Source organism: Musa acuminata, chromosome BXJ1-6 (genome assembly GCF_036884655.1).
Source record: "Musa acuminata AAA Group cultivar baxijiao chromosome BXJ1-6, Cavendish_Baxijiao_AAA, whole genome shotgun sequence".
In the NCBI taxonomy this organism is placed as follows: domain Eukaryota; kingdom Viridiplantae; phylum Streptophyta; class Magnoliopsida; order Zingiberales; family Musaceae; genus Musa; species Musa acuminata.
This window is the reverse complement of record NC_088332.1, coordinates 6,336,812-6,354,846: the sequence shown is the minus strand read 5'-3', so window position 1 is coordinate 6,354,846 and position 18,035 is coordinate 6,336,812. Positions and strand designations below refer to the sequence as shown.

Here is an 18,035-nt window from a genome sequence, read left to right as displayed (position 1 = left end):
ATGCTTCTATGCTCTTGTCACATGGGCAATCACTATCGTCACGTCCTCCACCACCCCCTTCCTCCCATTTTTTACCACCAGCATGAAGAGGGGCAGCATGACACCCAACTCGACGAGGGTTGTGCGATTGAGCGAGTAGAGGTCAAGGCCGAAGAGGGCCTTGAGTGCGTCCTTGATGGACCTAGTCGATGCGTTGGGGGCACTGAGGAGGTCCACGAGGGCGACAATGAGGGCTTCTTTGACCCAATGATGGAACGGTAATCTTCGATAGAGAGGAAGCTGTAAAGGTTGTGGCGACAGGGGAGAGGAGGCGGAGGGCGATGACAAGGGTGTCGAGGATGCTCGGGGCGACATAAGCGCTTCATGGGCAGAGATGGAGAGGTTGAGGAGGGTAGCGACGATGTTCTCTTGAGCCTTAACACAGACGAGTGGTGGTGGTGGTGATCGATGAGGTAGGCAATAAGGAGGGGCACAGCATCGACATCGGTAAGGGGGGTACACATCTCCAGGTCCTGCTTCGATATGCGATGGATCTTCGTGATAGCTTTGACAGTAAACTTCGATTCTATAACGATGGAGCGTCGACGTAAATGCAAAGCAATGAAAGGGTTGCTTGGCAACTACGTCGACGTCGATGTCAACATAGATGCATAGTGATCCTTACCTCTATCGTCACTCTCTTCATCTACAACAACCACTTGCGACTCCTAGCGACACTACCATCCACCGCCACCAATACTATCGTCATCACCTTTTTTCTTTGTTTTCATATTTTCGTTGATAAAACTTTAGGATAAATAGATTTAAATATTTCACTTTTCATAACTATAGAGATGTCGACTGAGATGTTAAAGATAACTAACTAAAAAAAATAATATATAATTAACCTATGTAATCATTCAATGATTCCTTGCATGAGTTCTATATTAAACAAGATATAAGTCACTGTTATATTAACTCGAATGTGAAATCTAATAACATTGAATAAGTCGGCTGCAAGCAGCAAGTAATATATATATATATATATATATATATATATATATATATATATATATATATATATATATATATATATATATATATATATATATATATATATATATATATATATATATATATATATCCAACACAAACACGCATATAATGTAGTTGTGGCTCCGATGACTTGTGTAAGGCACACATACTACCACGACGTCGTTTCAATCATCATTCGGATGCGTGCATGAGAAAATCTCATCCGATAAGCATTAACACAGAAAACCAAGTGTGATATCTACTACTCACTCAGCAGGTGACCAAGCCCAATCAAATGAATCTCCAAGGTAGGTTTTTGGTTTTTGTTGCTCGGTTTATTTGGATCAGCTCTTACAAACCAGTGATCCTCGAAAACAAAGCAGCAGGTATTGTTACAGAGAAGATCTAGTTGATCTGCCTCTGAAGCAGTTTGACATCCAAACTTCTTGTCCAAGTCTTGTGAACAAATGTGATCTGTAGGGATTTACAATCATGAAAAGTTATCATAAAACGTTTCTCGAGATTGATGAAGTCAATCAACTCCCATCCCGGCAATCTTCACCGACACGCCAAAGCAATTGTTCTTTCGCCGATTCTTCAGTAATCGCAGATTACAGGCCATTGAAATCGCTTGAGGTCAAATCATGTACTAGAATTTTCTGCCTTTCTGTGGCATTTCCTGCAGGTTAAAATGGAAAGCAAAGTCAGCGTAGGGGACAAAAGGAGATGCAGGAGTAACCGAGTAATACACTATTGCGGGTAATAAAAGACATGATTTTGATGTTCCAACTGTTGACAACACCAATGTTTTCTTTGTATATCAGTAGTAAATGGTATATAATAACTTGGGTTATAAAAGCATGATCGATGTAACATTGCATCCATTTTCATATGCTTGTATTGACATGTAATTTTGTCATCTTATCAGGTCACCAAAGAAAAAAGAAGTATGGTAAGTCTGCTTAAAAATAATAACAAAGACAAGGGTAAATCAAGATGACACCAAAGGTAAAGCAAGATGGTTCCATGTTTATCGCTATGAATTATTTATTGCTATTAACTATTAGACCAATTAGCATACTTCAGTTTAAACCACCAAAGGTTCCATGTTTCTGGCTTGATTGCAGATTCATGCTTCTACTTAGTATCATGATGGATGGGAAGGTTCCGACTACCTTAAATTGTCTAATTTCCAACATTCAGTTACAAATATTTATTTACCACTGAATAAACGATAACTACTTTTGAGTTATACAGCAGAATCCACATTTATTTTGGCTTGAAGGATGTCTCAGGTTTTAGTCATTTATTACAAGGCCTACATAAGATATTAATGTATGCCTGATCAGATTGTCATAAGATATTAAATTATGACAATCTGTAGCATTTATCATAGATTTTAATTTAGTAAACAACAGATTTTATAAGTCTCAGCCAGAAATATATAAATACAGAATTGAGTGTAGAAAACAAACTACAAGACATAATTTATCTTCAACAGTGTAAAAACATACATTCACTCAAACAGATTAGTAGAATCTAAAAGAATTATAGAACACAAAACATTTTTCTGTAGCTAACTAGAAATTTCATGTAGGCATAGCCTAAACATTTTCTTGTCAGAAATAAAAAAAAGTGCCAAATTTTCATAGTCAAGATTCATCATATGTCTGAAGCAGTGCCATATCCCCCTCCATTCTTTCCTTTTATTTTTAAATTAGTTTATGCAAGTAGAAAACCATGTGAAGAACTCGGTTCATGGAAGAATCTATATTTACAACTATTTACAAGAAAATGAATATTGGTCTCCAAACAGCATATTTTCATAAACAGAACTAACAATCTAAATGCTCAGTAAAAGACACTATAACAGATCCTCTAACATGCTTTAGAATAGAACGCCGGATCAAAAGTTAAAATGGATAAACAGATTAACTTACGGGTGGATAGCTCTGCACATAATAAAATTGTGGAGGCTGCCCAACAATCATCTGCTGTCCATACTGCAAACGATGATAAAAATGACTAAACAACCACTATCTTGCACAACAGATGGACATATCTGAAAAAGACTCTTCTTTGTTGGCAAAAATAACTAAATATAGGAAAATTTGCACACCATTGGTCCACTAGGGTGGACATATGCCTGGGATGATTGCATTGGTGCAGCCTGAGGATTGTAAAGAACAGGCTGATGGCCAAATGATGGACCAACCTATAAAAATGTGAGCACAAGACATTGAAAAAATGATAACAAGGATAAAATAGGATCAGAATAGAAGCGGAAAAAGGTGGAGCACAAAACAGATCACAAACAAGTTCACATCAATGGCAATATTTCCTTTTTGAAAATTCAGTAACCGTCAATGATAACAAAGATATGTGCACATCTGATATGTTCTTATCTGGTTCACTACCAACTAAATGCTAGATGTTATATAACTGGATCAAAATTTATGAGGTGTCTTTGAGAAGACATCCTTGTAGTTAGGGCAAACAATGTACAGTGTTGGGGTCAAGGGTTTGAGTCCTAATGGAAGGATTAAATTAAAAAAAATGAGGCAACTTTTGTTCACTATCAGTAATCTAATGTCAATTTTACCAATTTCACAACCTTTTAAGTTTCCCAGAGAGCTTAAAATAAGAAAAAACACAAGATAGGTAATGAGTCGGACACTGATGGCAGACAGTGATACCAATCTAAATTTTCCTCCATATGAAGAAATAAAACAAGATCTTATAGTACATCACTCACACGCACAATCTATATTTGTAATGGTAATGAATTGTCTAGTCTTAGAACAAAGAAGAGGCCATCAAACATATTTAGTAGTCTAGCATAGCTTAAATCACATTCTGAAAATAACATGTAATGACTCTACACATGCATGAACTAAATGACACTCAAGTCAATTGAAAAGAGAAGAAAAAGACAAAAATTTACTGAGACAATATCAGATTCTCATTATTCTAAGCTTCATAGGTAAAAAGGATATAACAAAAATAATGACTACATACCAGGAAAAGGATTCATAAAAGGGAAAGAAATTAAGTAAAGGTCAATCACATAATCTACACAAAACTGATTTATAAAAAATAAGAGCACAATACACAAATGGAAAAACAGAGAAAAAAAATCAGGAACTTACCCCCACACCTATAGGCAGACCATGCATATGTGGAACAGCAGTTGCATTACTAGGGTAATAAATTGATCCATCAGATACTGCTGTATGCAGCCTCATAGAAGATAATGGGGTAAAACTCTTAGCATTCGGATTGAGCTTAAATTCCTGAATCATAAAAGCAACTAGGCTGAAATATTAAAGGAAAAAATGAAACCAAATGAACTGGCCTAGGCAAAGTCTAAGCAGAGAAAAAAAAGAAGAAGATCACTTCCACCAGCAAATCACCTTAGCATTTGGGTTAAGTGTTGATTTATCTGAAGATAATGATCCACAAGAAGAGCTCGGTGATAAACAAGGATGACTTAATGCTGAGTCAGCACATGCATGTTCCGCAGAACCACCAAGTTGTATAGGGGGATCAATAGGTTTGGAAGCAGCAGGTAATTTGCCAAGTACCGGAGAATCTGAAGGTTCAGTAATTATATTTCCTTGATTGCAAGATGAAGGATCAGACAAAGTGGCACTTAAAGATAACCCCTCTGATTCTGTTGATAGATGCTTATCTGCGACATGTAGAATGTTTATAAGAAGACAAAGGTCAAACTCCGAAAGGTGGAGCAAAACACATAATTTGGCAAATCGTGTACAAATAAAATATTTTCTCAGTGGCATCAACTTGTATTAAACTAGTGGAAGCTCCAGTGGTCCAAGAAACTTGGACACATTCAGAAAAGATAAGAATGTTGGTGCAAGTTGTGTATGTACTACTGAAACCTCCATCATAAACAACAGAAGAAAATATGAGATTAGAAATAATTATCAATACTCTCAAATAAAAAAAAAAACTGAAGCATAAACAATTTCAAATTTAAGAAAATAAATACTAAACAAGATGAGAATGCCAAGATATTCAATGAAGTTAAAAATCATAGCATTTCAGAAACAATCTCATATACTGACCATCTGATGCTTGAGACTCCTGAATAGCCTGCAGAAGAGAATCATGTCAGAACCAAACAAAGGGGCTTAGAAGTTGCATGAACTATTGATAATAGAAAAACTCACCATACACTCCTTGCCAACTTGATCTTTAATCTGGTTTGCATCCAGCCTAGATACATCATAGTCATCAAATCAACAAATTATGACAAAATCCATTGATGACCAATATGAACAATCTCTCATGCACCCATTATAACAATTTTATTTTGAAAACTCAAGTACAGAATCAAATGACCTAACAGGGGAACAAACCTGATATCAACATCCAAGGATGGGGAACTCCATGAAATAGAATTGGACATTAGCTCAGTATTATGATTAACAGAAGAGAGACCTAAATCCTTATCAGCAAGAAAGTGCAAATCCATCTCCTCATCCTGCACGATTTATGAACACAAAAACCAACATATAGATAAAAGAATAATTCCCCTCATGTTAATTATCAGAAGCCTGAACAAAGAAGATGGACCAGATTTTTATAGTTTGTGCATTGTTTTTTGGATAATGCAAATAACAAATGTGATATTCTACAAGTTATATTTGTTGATAACATTTCATGTAATCAACATGACATATTGTGAAATCATTTTACTAGTCAAACTATTGTCAATCATTTTCCTAGTCTTGATATTTGTCAAATTGCTCTAAAAGATTGGCAGAGTCATTGTGGCTTTTATCTTGTATGCTACAAATCATATCCAAATAGTTTCAACTTTCAATAACTTAGCATTCAAATTTAGTTCAAGTAGAGCTATAGAACAAGAATTATGGAACATGAGTCCCAATAGATATATGGTATAAAGTTAAATACCTTTATCTCATTTAAAGCAAGGTTTGTCATGCCACTGTGTACTGTCCGGTATGGGCGGTACATAACGGTTTGTTGATGTACCTCACTGTATTGTATCAATAGGTCAGTATAGTTCGGTACATACCATACCGATGGTCGATCAATACACTGGTATAGACCGATAAGACGAACCATGATTTAAAGAACCAAAAGAAATTAACAAGAAAATCATAGTAGTGCTTTAACTATACTGTAGTTCTTACATTGTTAGTACTAGACATGGTTAGATATGTACTTAATTTCTACACATTGTGAACAAATCAATCACAAAACTAAAATCAGAAATAACAAGATTTGTTTCTTTGTTTGAAGACTGCCCATTATGAATCAAACATGAAATGGCAACCATGTAATCAATCAGATATCCAGTGAGGAGATTACTAATGTCAGAAACTCGTAACCTTTTCATCCAAGTTGAGTTCAATCATTACAAGATTATTCTGAGAAGAGATAGGCCGTAGGTCTGATTTTTAACCCGCAGCTAAGGACAAAAAAACAAGGAACTCTGATAGCTGTATACTAAAAAATATCCAGAACAAACAGTATGGCTGAGCTTAAAACTATTCATATCAGCAAAATAGAAAAGGGAAAAATGTTGTGATTACCACTGATGAACTGGTAGCTTGAGTTTCAACGTATGATGCCTGTGCTTCATTACCACTTTTCTTTTTTTCTCTAAATCCACTATCATTGGCTTCCCTACGTACAGCTGAATATTTGCTCTCCTCGTCAAGGCCAAAATCATCATGTGAATAAAAGCCTCTTTCCTGTTACATAAAGCATTAAAATAAGTGAACAAAATTTCAGAATAGCAGCCATTTAGAAGGTATCAGCATAATTAAGAAAAAAAAAAAGAGTCACCTCAGCTAGATGAAAATCATGGGTTTCCTCTCCCTCTATTTCTCTAGCTATTCTTGAAGCTGCTCTTTCAAGCTCTTTCATTTGGGGACCTCTTTCAAGCTTAGTAGTATATAGTTCCTCATTAAAGGTACTCTTAACTCCAAACAAAGTCTCATTTGTTTCAAACTGATCCCAGTTCCTAATTTAGAGAATTATAAAACACATCAATGAAGAAAACACTATCAACTTAGTGACAGAAAAAGCTAATTAGCAGTTTCAAGGCTAATTTGGATAGTGACAGTAAAAAGAATACCTAGAGCTCTTGCAAGAATAATTTGGATATCTATAATATTAATTATTCATTATCCCGACAATAAGAAACTGCAATTGATATAAGAAATGTAACGAGTAAAACTGCAATTGATATAAGAAATGTAACAAGGAGTTTTGAAATAAGTTTTGAAGGATATATGAATCAAAAGTGTGTTGCAAGGCAGTAAAAGAATGAACCCAAAGTAAGATGCAAGAAATATGAACAAAAATACATGATACTAATGGGATACAGCTAGTTAACCTGGAAATACCATAATATGCAAAATAAAAAAGTTGATGTCACTTCAGCTACCTATCCAATGTTCCATCAAATATATTGTCCAGTTCAGGACAATCAGGATCATCTTCATCAGGCATCCATGGTGCCAGCTGTCTCTCCATCTCCATATGATGAGAATGAGAAATAACAGAATCTATCATGAGGTCTTTTCTCTTCTCACGTGCATGCCCACTGGTAAATTCATCACTACTTAGTGACACATCCTGATATGATGAGAGAAAAGTAAAAAGGGGAAAAGTATCATATGCACCATATAAGAACTAGAATAAAGACACAGGAATATTTCAGAGTATAACAAAATAAGTAAAAGATGGACAAGTCATTCAAGTATTAACCAGCTATGCAAATGCATATGGTCGAAGTAACAGTCACTCAAGCATCAAATTTCCGGACGTGATTTATGCATTGCATGGTGCACATGCTACTGTGAAAGAGGAAAACCGCTCATGGAAGTGCATGTCATTTGTACGCCCACAATTTGGTGCAATACTCAACAGCAAGAATCATAGCAGCTTACGAGAAAAAGAAATCATTAGCATGGATGAGATGGGTGCTGGGCTGGCATGGAATGGCATGACAGAACACATTTTGCCATACAGGGTCTACCACTAACCTGGTATCTGATAATTGAATTCTTGCAATTAATGAGTAACACAACTCCAATAGCAAGCCAATTTAATTTAAAACCTAAAAGAATATAAAAACAAAGTAAGATAAACCTTTGCAAGAACTTGGACAAGTTCTCGTGCAGGTATGATCATTGGCTGAGGTGTTTTGATAGTATCATGGACAGACTTCTGCTCTCTGACTGAACCATCATTAACGACTTGAGCCATTTTCAAAACAATTTCTGCAACCAATTCCAAACACTTATTAATCATGCAAAATAGACAGGAAACAGAGTCGATGGAAGATATATTTTTATTATCAAGATACTGAATTACACAAATCACAAGAATAGGGAAGGGAGGGGTAAAAACATAACCATATGACTGGTACTAGAACTTGTGGTACAATCACGCACAAACAAAGTATGGGTACATACCAAAATCTTTATCAGCATTTGTTGCATGAAAGATCCCCGAGATTATAGAACCATTTTTCACATGAACTTCCACGCGATGACCAACAAGACATGTCAAAACATATGTTAGTCGATCCCGTGATGGGCTAGTAACCCTTCCTGCCTTGATCCCATTTGATGAACCTGTGCCAAAAAGCTTCATAAGACAAAGGATTTAACAAGTACAACATCTCATCTTAACAGGCATTACCAAAACTAGGGAAGGCTGACTTTCTTGATTGCATCTTACTGTCCATCCTTGAACCTGTCACTGTATCAACTCTACGATGGTTATATCCATTGGCAGATGGCCTGCCTTGTTGCGAATTCATTGTGTTAATTTCTGAGTAGACATGGATTAAAAACACATCAGTTTCAGCTTAAATAGTAAAAGAAAACACTGATTCAACAAAACAAAAAGAAGCATAAAGAAGTCCAAATATTTATTTGAAGAACTAAAAAAATAATATAATAGGAAAAAGAACAGCTTTGTCAAAAACCTTGAAAATGAAACAGCAAAGTACATAGGACATGGAAGACATGAAGTTTCTGTTCCACAACTCTAATATGTCACCAAGAGGTCCAAGAATGCAAAAGAAATGCATGTAAAACAAGAAAGGACCAGAGCTGATACCCAAGCAAAGAATAGATGGAGCTGAGGTCAAGAGAGGGAGAGAGGAATTTCCAAGGCTAATTGCATGTTCAGAGATGAAAAGAAACAATATGCTCCAAGTCTGGAATCTGCCAAGAAAAAATCAAGAAATATTTCATGTTATTATATCATAATCCACCTCAAAGCTATAATTCCACTACATTTTAACCAGGGTTCTAAGCTGCATAGGGAACCAACACTAATCTCCAATCTCTTGTTGCTGTGTTGTTTGTTAAGCCTACCATATATAGCTCATTAAATGATATTCTTGATCTTCTTTCCCCTGGACTTCATTGGTCTCATCACTGCCTCAAATGAACTTGGAAACAAGAGAAAGAAATGGAGGCAACAGTTTATCCATAAATAAGAAAAGATAAATCACAACTGTGAGGGACCAAAGGCCAGTGAAATAACCCTTAGTCATCTATGATTTCTGAAACCTGGATGAACTGATAGAGCTGAGAGTTTTGGGAACTCATATCAGCATTAGCTTATAGGCTTCGAGATGGTCAGATGATACAGACTTCAATTTCAGGGGGAAAAAGTCCAGGCTTGAATAAGCAGGAACCACGAAATTACAAGTTAGATACAGGAAGACAGACTTGCAAATGAACCATCAAGAATGATACAAAAAACAAGATCCAGTGGACAGAAAAATACATGAGCAAGTCTAACGAGACAGAAATCAAGCAAACAAGGTATAATGAGAGAAAGATAAGGCAAACAACTGTTATGAACATATATCCTTTTTATAAACAAATAGCCTTATTGGAACCATCAAGAATCATATGAAAAATATGATCCAGCGGACAGCAAACTTAGCATCTGCTCCATGTACAGCACATACGTGAGCAAATCTAACAAGAGAGAATCATGCAAACAACAAGATACAGTGAGAGAAAGATAAGGAAAACAACTGGTAATGAACATATCTCCTTCTTATGAACAAATAGCCTTATTGGAACCATCAAGAATAATAATAAAAATAAGATTCAGTGGACAACAAACTTAGCATCTGCTCCATGCGTGCCACATACACGAGCAGTCTAACAAGACAGGAATCATGCAAAAAACAAGGTATAAGGAGAGAAAGATAAGGTAAACAACCGGTGTGAACATACATCCTTTTGATAAACTAAACAGCCTTATTAAGACAGAACATAATTTTTTTCAAGAATAACAATTTGTTCCAGCCTCGATACAATACTTCATCGAAACCTAGGATCATTGAACCGGCACTGGGCCACTAGAGCTAGGAACAAGCAAATATCCAAGACGATCGGTACCTTCAACGATTGGAACCTCAATAGAGGCTCCTGTTGAGATCCGACAGATCCCGACCTCCTGCAAAGAAGCCAACAGATGAATTGCACTGCTCCAAGTTCGTTCTTCTAACTTGAACTATTCCAGATCAGCAATTAGTACGAAAGACGAGAAAAAAGAAACAAAATTGGTTCCAGTCTCGAGGTTTTCTATCCAATGTAGATCAAGAAGGGAAACATATCGCCTAAAATGACACGTCAAGAACAAGCATCCAGATCACAGAGATGGATCAGGTCACCAAGAAGAATTCTTATTTCTTTTTGGGTAAGAAAGGATCTCGGATCAATAAAGGCGGAAGAGAGCTGCGAACCTCGTACCGGCGGGATCTCGGAGGAGAACCGACGAATCGAAGGGCGGTGGGATTGGAATCGGCTCCTTATCAGCGCTGAAATCGAAGAGAGAGAGAGAGAGAGAGATTTGAGGGTGTTTTAGGGTTCCACAAGAACAAAAGGGCCGACGATGAAGACGTTTCGGGCGAGGTTGGGGACGGGCGATAACAGCGTTTTGCCCGAGGCCCGACTTTGATGCATAATTTTATGGAATATAAGGGTTAGAGCGCTAAAAAGACCATAACATTAGGGAAGAAGGGAACATTTATGAATAAACCCCCTTAATTTTGCGTAATTATCTTTGAATAGAGGGTCGAAAGAGGAGCCTAAATGAAACAACGATGGACCATAAAATGGTAAATTTCTCAATAAACCCCTATCTTTTTTATATTTCCAAAGACTTTTGTTGTGCCTGGAACTTGCCGTGTAATTTCCGTGGAGTAGAAGGGTTGGAGAGCTAAAACCGAGGGACAAAGAGGTAAATTATGAATAACTCCCTATTCAATTCTCTTTTCTTCCCTATTCAATTCTCTTTTCTTTTTTTTTAATAACAAAAAGTAAAATAAAAGCTCTCACAAATTGAAGAACACTCTAATAGGAATAACATATATTGCCTTATATTTTTTCTTTGATATGAGATATATATACTATCTTAATCATATCAACACGATAATAACTATTACTATATGTCATATTGTCCCAATTATTTAAGTATCTAAAAGAAATTTTATTGAATTAAAAATACTTAATTTTCTATTTATAGTGTCCAGTAAAATCTTCTTACCTCTTTCCTCACATTACACCCACTAATAGTAATCACCTCACGTTATTTTCTCCCTCATTTTATTAAATACCTCGCATCAACTTTACTATTTTTTATTTTATTAAATGTCAATTTTCATTAGTTACTTATTAACCATTAAACATCATTAGTTAAATAAATATCTTATATTTTTTTATATCTAAAAGACATAACAATCATGAAAACTCTTTGATTGACCTCTTTAATTTAAATACATAATAAATACATTAGTTTGAGACTTGAATAATCTATCTAATATAAGGGTAAATATTATTATTCTAGTCGCATATGAGCAACGTGAGATTTGCCTCTTCACATGTTATTTATTAAGGATTCCACAATAAGATTGATCCTTTCAGATTAAGCGATTAGGATCTCTTTGGTCTCTCTATCATAATGATGTTTGAAGCAGCTTTTCCTTGGAACTGAATCATCCACAAAGGAGGAGGAACTGTGGTAGAACGGCAGAATCATGCCAATATCACTGCAAGGAGGCGAGCCATGGCAAGAGTTCATTCGATCACCTCCATGGCCAAGCTGTTCCATGTTCATCTTCCTGAGCTCGTTCAGAATGATTGAGGCACTTTTCGTGTCCAAGAGAAGCATGCAAGGATGATTTCTGTGTATCAGTTTCTCGGATTCAAAGAGATGAAAGGAAGGGGAAGAAGGCGACTAATTAAGATGGCGAATACTTTGTCTGCTCCACCCAACACTGCGTTTTTAGAGCAATGGAAGGCTTTCGTAACCTTATCCTTTGGTTGTCTCCTCCCCGAGAAAGAAGATAACCTTATCCATCTCTCCGGCAATCAAAATCCGACACGTCGGATGCACGTGCTGATATGGCAACCCAAGCAAATCCTGAGATCATGTCTCCCATTCCATACTTAGCGCAGCCCAAACAGAGCAGCTCGAGGCCCGATCTTGATTCGGCAGATCGATTACTAGTACAACAATGGCATCGGCTTCCGCTGTCACCATGGCGATGCCGGGCGTCGGCCGCAGCCGGCCCCTCGCCGGCTCGGATGCGTTCTTCCAGCCGCTCATGCTGCCTGTTCGGCCTACTCCCGCGGCAGCGGGACGATGGCGGCCGAGCAGCCAGCGCAAGGTCCGGGCGTCGTCCGCGAAGGAGAAGGCAATGAGCGGGCTCGCGGCGGCAGCATTGGCAGCGGCGTTGGTGATCCCGGACGTGGCGGAGGCGGCGCAACCGGGAGTCTCGCCGTCGCTCAAGAACTTCCTCCTCAGCATCGTCGCGGGCGGCGTCGTGCTCGTCGTGATCGTCGGGGCCGTCGTCGCCGTCGCCAACTTCGACCCTGTGAAGCGGAGCTGAGACTGATTCATGATATGTGAAGCCTGGCATGAATGCATGCAGGTCTCCACAGTTATTACTGCGATCGCCTTTAATTTCGTCGACCTATAAATGGAGCTCGGTGTGAGGGGCTCTCAAATTTGGCATTGTTGGTAGAACATGTCGATGATTAATAACGTTATTCTCGTTCTTATTCCTGTGTGCAGAATTACACGATTATAATCCAATGGGAATTCTAATTTTTGCAGGGACATACTTCACCAGTAACAATCAAAATCTTGTCATTCTTTACATTAATATCTAATGCATTGATTGAGGGCGTCAGAAACACAGAGAGATCATAAACTTACAATTCCTACCTGAGCATTCTGCACACAAGCAGAAAGAACAAATGGATTTATATCAAGTATATCCAAAAAAATTATTCCAACAAGCTTTTATCTTCGTGTTTCGCGCCCAGATATCTCTATATAGCACTTTGGATACAATAATATGTCATACTTTTCTAACCACATTAAAAGGTCCAACACTACAATTGTATGTTCGTTTGAAGCTACTTTCCCTATGCTCTTTCACCTAGCTAGTGAGAGAGTTTGAGCAACACTTCCTCGAAAATGTATGCCCTCAATGCTCGATGATAAGACTCTTTGGACTAAGGCAAGGGAAGGAGAGACACTCGTAGACCTCATTGCTCGGTTCACAAACGAGATCCGAGGAGTAGCAGATGCTCATCCATCGCTCATCACATAAACATTGATGATGAGGCTCAAGCTCTCCTATCTCTTTTAATCGCTGATAGAGACTACCAACGATTGTACCTGAGACATTTTAAAGAGCCAATAAATACATTGCTTCGGAGGCAATGGTCTTGGGTAAGCATAAAGAGTCTTGCAATAGGTTGAATTAGGAGCGATCGTAGTCAACCTTAAACCTGGGGTTACCCTAACGAAGAAGAAATAACTAACCAAAGCTACGTAGCTCAAGGTGTAAGTTGGCCACCTTAATTATGATTAGAATTAAAAAAAATTCAAATAAAAAAGGAGGGGCACTTAAGGGATCATCACCAAATAAAGATCATATTGACAAAAGAAGACAGGTCCAAGTGCTATCAGTTCCATCGAGATTATGGTTCACAACACCGAAGATAGTCACAACTTGAATAAATAGGTTAAAGAGCTCATATGTTAAGGACATCTCGAGCGATTCATTTGAAATCACCGGAAGCCCTCACCCCAACCCTAAGAGCTAGTAGGGAGATAAATTGATGTCATAGTCGATGGATCCACCTGGGAGGGGATAGCTCCTCGGGCTGCAAAGCTTATGCCTGAGTCACCATTGAAGAGCACCCGATGATGGATGGCGACCCAGAGGTAACCTCTAAAGAGAGAGAGAGGCATAATATCTTAACCCAAATAATAATGACACCTTAGTAGTTTTATGATAACGATCAATACTCGAGTGGAAAGGATAATGATCAACATAGACAGCTCTAATGATAGCTCTAATGATATTTAGAGATAAATATCATCTTACCCCAATGACTTCTTCATTGACATGGTTCATCGACGACTCCATCTCACCTCTAGGGATTGTGAACCTACATGTCATATTTAAAGATAAACGTTGCTCTAAAATAATATTGACCAAATTCATGATGATGGATATTCTTTTGATGTACAATGCGATCATAAGTCAACCCACACTAAACATAATTAGAGCGATGATATTGACATCATATAATAATGAAGTTCCTGATAAGGCCCAACGTCGGAGAGTTAAGAAGCAATCCAAAGGAGTTGCACCAGTGCTATCTAACAATAATCTCTCTACCAAAAAAAGTCCAACCCAAAACACTACTTGTGGACCCCTAAGACATGGACAAATCCACCCTACATCATGAGCCAGTGAAACCGTTCATCGAGGTGCCTCTTAATACAATCTAACTAGATCGAGCTCTCAAGTTCGGGATGACACTTCTTGAGGAGAGACAAGTACAACTTATCAATTTTCTTTGAGAGAATGCCAAAGTGTTTGCATGGTCGCAAAAGATATGCCGAGGATCAACCCAAGCGTAACACAACATCACCTGAAGATTTCTCCCAAGATATGACTAGTAAAGCAAGGATCTCGTAAGTTTGCTCCCGATCACCAAGTAATTAGTAATGAGATAGACAAGATAGTAGGAGCTAGATCTATTTTCGAAGTGTAATATCTCTAATGGCTCACCAATATTATATTTGTTAAAAAATATAATAAAAATTAAATGATGTGTTGATTATATCGACAACTACCTCCTCCTCCCTCAGATTGATCAGTTAGTTGATGCCAACTTGGGTTACGAGCTCCTCACCTTTATGAATATTTTGTCAAGATATAACTAAATCAGGTTAGTGCTAGAGGATCCAAGATATATTTTCCTCATCACCGAGACACATCTTGTTATCATGCCTTTCAAGATAAAAAAAAATGCTAGGACAACCAATCAAAGGATAATGAACAAGATGCTTAAACATCAAGGAGAAATGTTGAGCTTTAAGTGGGCGACATAATAGTGAAGGGCAAAACAATCGACTAGCATCTAGCGGACTTGGCCGAGATGTTTCAAATCCTAAAAAGATTATGTGTCTCAATTCGATTAGGTGCGCCTTTGAAGTTGACTCGATAAAGTTGCTCAAGTTCACTGTGCATCAAAGAGAAATAGACATTAACCCCGAGAAAATAAGAGTCTATTAGAGATTCATCCACCTGAGTCGATAAGAGAGGTTCAACAGTTAGCAGGTCGACTAGCAACACTTCCCGATCCGAGTTTCTTATAAACTAAGGAATGCTAAGATCATTCAAAAAGTTAAAGGTTCATCTCACCAAGCTATCGTAGCTCACCTTCTCTACCTCAAGAGAAGTTCTGAACCTCTATCTCATTATCATAGTCCCGAGTATTAGCTCAGTATTGATACAGGATGATGAAAAATCCAAAGACCCATCTACTATATCAGTAATATTTTGAACGAAGATGGTTAATAGAGTTTAAAAAGTTCGACATCCAATATGTCTCGAAGACCACCGTAAAGATCTAAGTGTTGATAGACTTGAGACTTCATCTCATGACACACTCCTTCATCCTAGGTCAAGAAACACATCTCACTTGCATGTAAACTATACATAAACAGCTCGACCCAGACATCACCATCTTCCCAAAACAGCCATAAACTTAATCTAAGTGAGACAATCTCGGGCCACATCAGCAAACTATGAGCTTCTTTGCATCGACAACATAATCTCTTCCCCGACATCATTCATAGTTCTGTTGTCTACAAGATGTTTGACTCACTCAAAAGGAAAACAAACTTCAGAATCCAACGAGGAAAAGAAAGGATGAAAACAGATTAGGCACTGAAACAACTAAGCAACCATAACAAGTTGCTCTCTCTTTCCTCTTCCGCAAAGCTCATATTATTATACGATGCTTTCATTTTTTTTTCTGCCCAACTTCAATTTCCCCTTTTTTGAGCCAAAGCTTCTTTGTGGATTTCCCTTGTAATCAATTTCACCTCGAAGTCGGTGCACCACCGCCAATGTGCTACAATGGTGACAGAGCAACAACAAAAGATGGCAACTTGCAACATACCCACAGCTTGCGATTCTTGGCAGTTGTCGACAAGAGGGCAATGGCATAGAAAGAACAAGAAATGATTGAACTTTACTAAGAGTTTGCAACCACGGTAATCAAGACGAGTCGTTAGATCAAAATCCGAACAACGCAGGAGAATTTGATGTCCAGATCACCTCTTAGGCTACGGAACTAACCGACAGGATCAAGCGGTGAGCACGACGGCGCCGCCTGCGGCCTTTATCTTCTTCTCTGCGATCTTGGAGATGAGCTTGGCCTTCACGACGACGGAGCGGCCCGGGGGCAGCATCCCCTTGCCGAGGACCTTGAAGTATCCGAACTGGGTTACGTCGATGAGGGGGGCGGCGGCGGCGTCCTTAGCGGCAGCGTCCTTGACGGCGTCGGGGACGAGGGACCAGAGGCGGTCGACGTTGAGGGCGGGGCAGTGGAACTTGTTGCGTAGGCGGTGGAAGTAGCGCATACCGACCTTTCCGAAGTAACCAGGGTGGTACTTGTCGAACAGGATGCGGTGGTGGTGCATGCCTCCGGCGTTGCCGCGGCCACCGGGGTGCTTCCGGTGCTTCCCGATGCGTCCGTGTCCGGCGCTCACGTGCCCCCTCTTCTTCCGGTTCTTCTTGAAGCGGGTCGTCATGGCGGTGGACGGCGGCTTCTCTAGTCCTCCACGGCTAGGGCTTCTGCGGGGAGAAGATAGGAAATGAGCCGTAGCCCCGAACATATAGAAATGAGAGAAGAGATCTCGGCCGTGTGATTGGGATTGGACGATGAGATTCGTTTGTGGGCTGGGCTATTTATTGGGCCTAATCTTCAAATCCATCGAGGCATATACTAAAAATTATTCTTTACAAACTAAGAATTGATGTTATTTTAAATACTTTTATATTCGTATATTTTATTTACATTTATTAATATTACTTGTAATTGATAGTAATTAATCTGAGTTTTCTGAATGGATATTAATTAGAGGATTATGTAGAAAAATATCAATATTTGAAATTATCATGGACCTATAATTATCTACTTCTAAATCGTCACATTTCAAACAACTCATTTTGAAGAACAATCACTGATCTTAAACAGTTATATATATGAACAATTAATGGACTAGGTTCAATCACATGGAATAATTAGCCGATTAATTTCGATGAATTTGACCGTCAATTAAGTAAATTGGTAATACCACTCTTTAGAAATCAATCTTAATCTTAATTTACTTTAATATAAGATTAAATGAATGAATGGTGATAATTAACCTCGATAACGATGACCATTAGTATATTGTAGATGGCTATTATTCATATTTAGCCAATCTATTCCTATATAAGACTATCTCAATTTGAGGATCGGAAGAGATTAATATACATAATCTTACCGCTATATAATTGATCTTTAGAGTAGTCATCATGTGTTAAGTGATCCAAAGACTACATACTAAATATTGAGAATTACTATAGATGATGCAATTGTCGGTGATGTCTATATCAGTTT

The 18,035-nt window shown here is 38.1% G+C and overlaps 3 protein-coding genes across 9 annotated transcripts; 1 reads left to right on the top strand and 2 right to left on the bottom strand.

Annotated features, from left to right (window-relative positions):
* Positions 1 to 1,310: 1,310 nt before the first annotated feature.
* LOC135582148 (polyadenylate-binding protein-interacting protein 3-like) lies at positions 1,311 to 10,997 on the bottom strand. 7 transcript variants are annotated; one of them, XM_009405308.3, is made up of 17 exons: positions 10,796 to 10,997; positions 10,449 to 10,506; positions 9,145 to 9,251; positions 8,722 to 8,853; positions 8,493 to 8,654; positions 8,167 to 8,297; positions 7,460 to 7,650; positions 6,856 to 7,033; positions 6,600 to 6,761; positions 5,397 to 5,521; positions 5,208 to 5,253; positions 5,103 to 5,130; positions 4,428 to 4,705; positions 4,164 to 4,307; positions 3,134 to 3,229; positions 2,955 to 3,017; positions 1,311 to 1,693 (listed from the first exon to the last, which is right to left on the bottom strand). In XM_009405308.3, exons 4-17 carry the CDS (start codon positions 8,840 to 8,842, stop codon positions 1,664 to 1,666), a joined length of 1,755 nt encoding a protein of 584 aa, XP_009403583.2. In that variant the 5' UTR covers positions 8,843 to 8,853; positions 9,145 to 9,251; positions 10,449 to 10,506; positions 10,796 to 10,997; the 3' UTR covers positions 1,311 to 1,663. The 7 variants fall into 7 exon arrangements, with proteins under 7 accessions (XP_009403583.2, XP_065042558.1, XP_065042555.1 ...); XM_065186486.1 differs by having other exon boundaries at positions 10,803 to 10,997; XM_065186483.1 differs by lacking the exon at positions 9,145 to 9,251.
* A 1,507-nt stretch (positions 10,998 to 12,504) lies between these two features.
* Positions 12,505 to 13,115, top strand: LOC103987107 (uncharacterized). Its single transcript, XM_009405306.3, has one exon. It carries the CDS (start codon positions 12,569 to 12,571, stop codon positions 12,941 to 12,943), a length of 375 nt encoding a protein of 124 aa, XP_009403581.1. The 5' UTR covers positions 12,505 to 12,568; the 3' UTR covers positions 12,944 to 13,115.
* Positions 13,116 to 16,593: 3,478 nt separating this feature from the next.
* LOC103987106 (large ribosomal subunit protein uL15x) lies at positions 16,594 to 17,240 on the bottom strand. Its single transcript, XM_009405305.3, has one exon. It carries the CDS (start codon positions 17,179 to 17,181, stop codon positions 16,735 to 16,737), a length of 447 nt encoding a protein of 148 aa, XP_009403580.1. The 5' UTR covers positions 17,182 to 17,240; the 3' UTR covers positions 16,594 to 16,734.
* Between the last annotated feature and the right edge of the window lie 795 nt (positions 17,241 to 18,035).

Bases quoted from the DNA above. Each gene is read 5' to 3' on its own strand.
- LOC135582148 (XM_009405308.3), bottom strand. From the start codon at position 8,842: ATGAATTCGCAACAAGGCAGGCCATCTGCCAATGGATATAACCATCGT. The intron at 8,655-8,721 runs GTAATGCCTGTT...TTTTTGGCACAG, and splicing joins GTCAGCCTTCCCTAGTTTTG to GTTCATCAAATGGGATCAAG. The intron at 6,762-6,855 runs GTGACTCTTTTT...TTTATGTAACAG, and splicing joins ATGATTTTCATCTAGCTGAG to GAAAGAGGCTTTTATTCACA.
- LOC103987107 (XM_009405306.3), top strand. From the start codon at position 12,569: ATGGCATCGGCTTCCGCTGTCACCATGGCGATGCCGGGCGTCGGCCGC.
- LOC103987106 (XM_009405305.3), bottom strand. From the start codon at position 17,181: ATGACGACCCGCTTCAAGAAGAACCGGAAGAAGAGGGGGCACGTGAGC.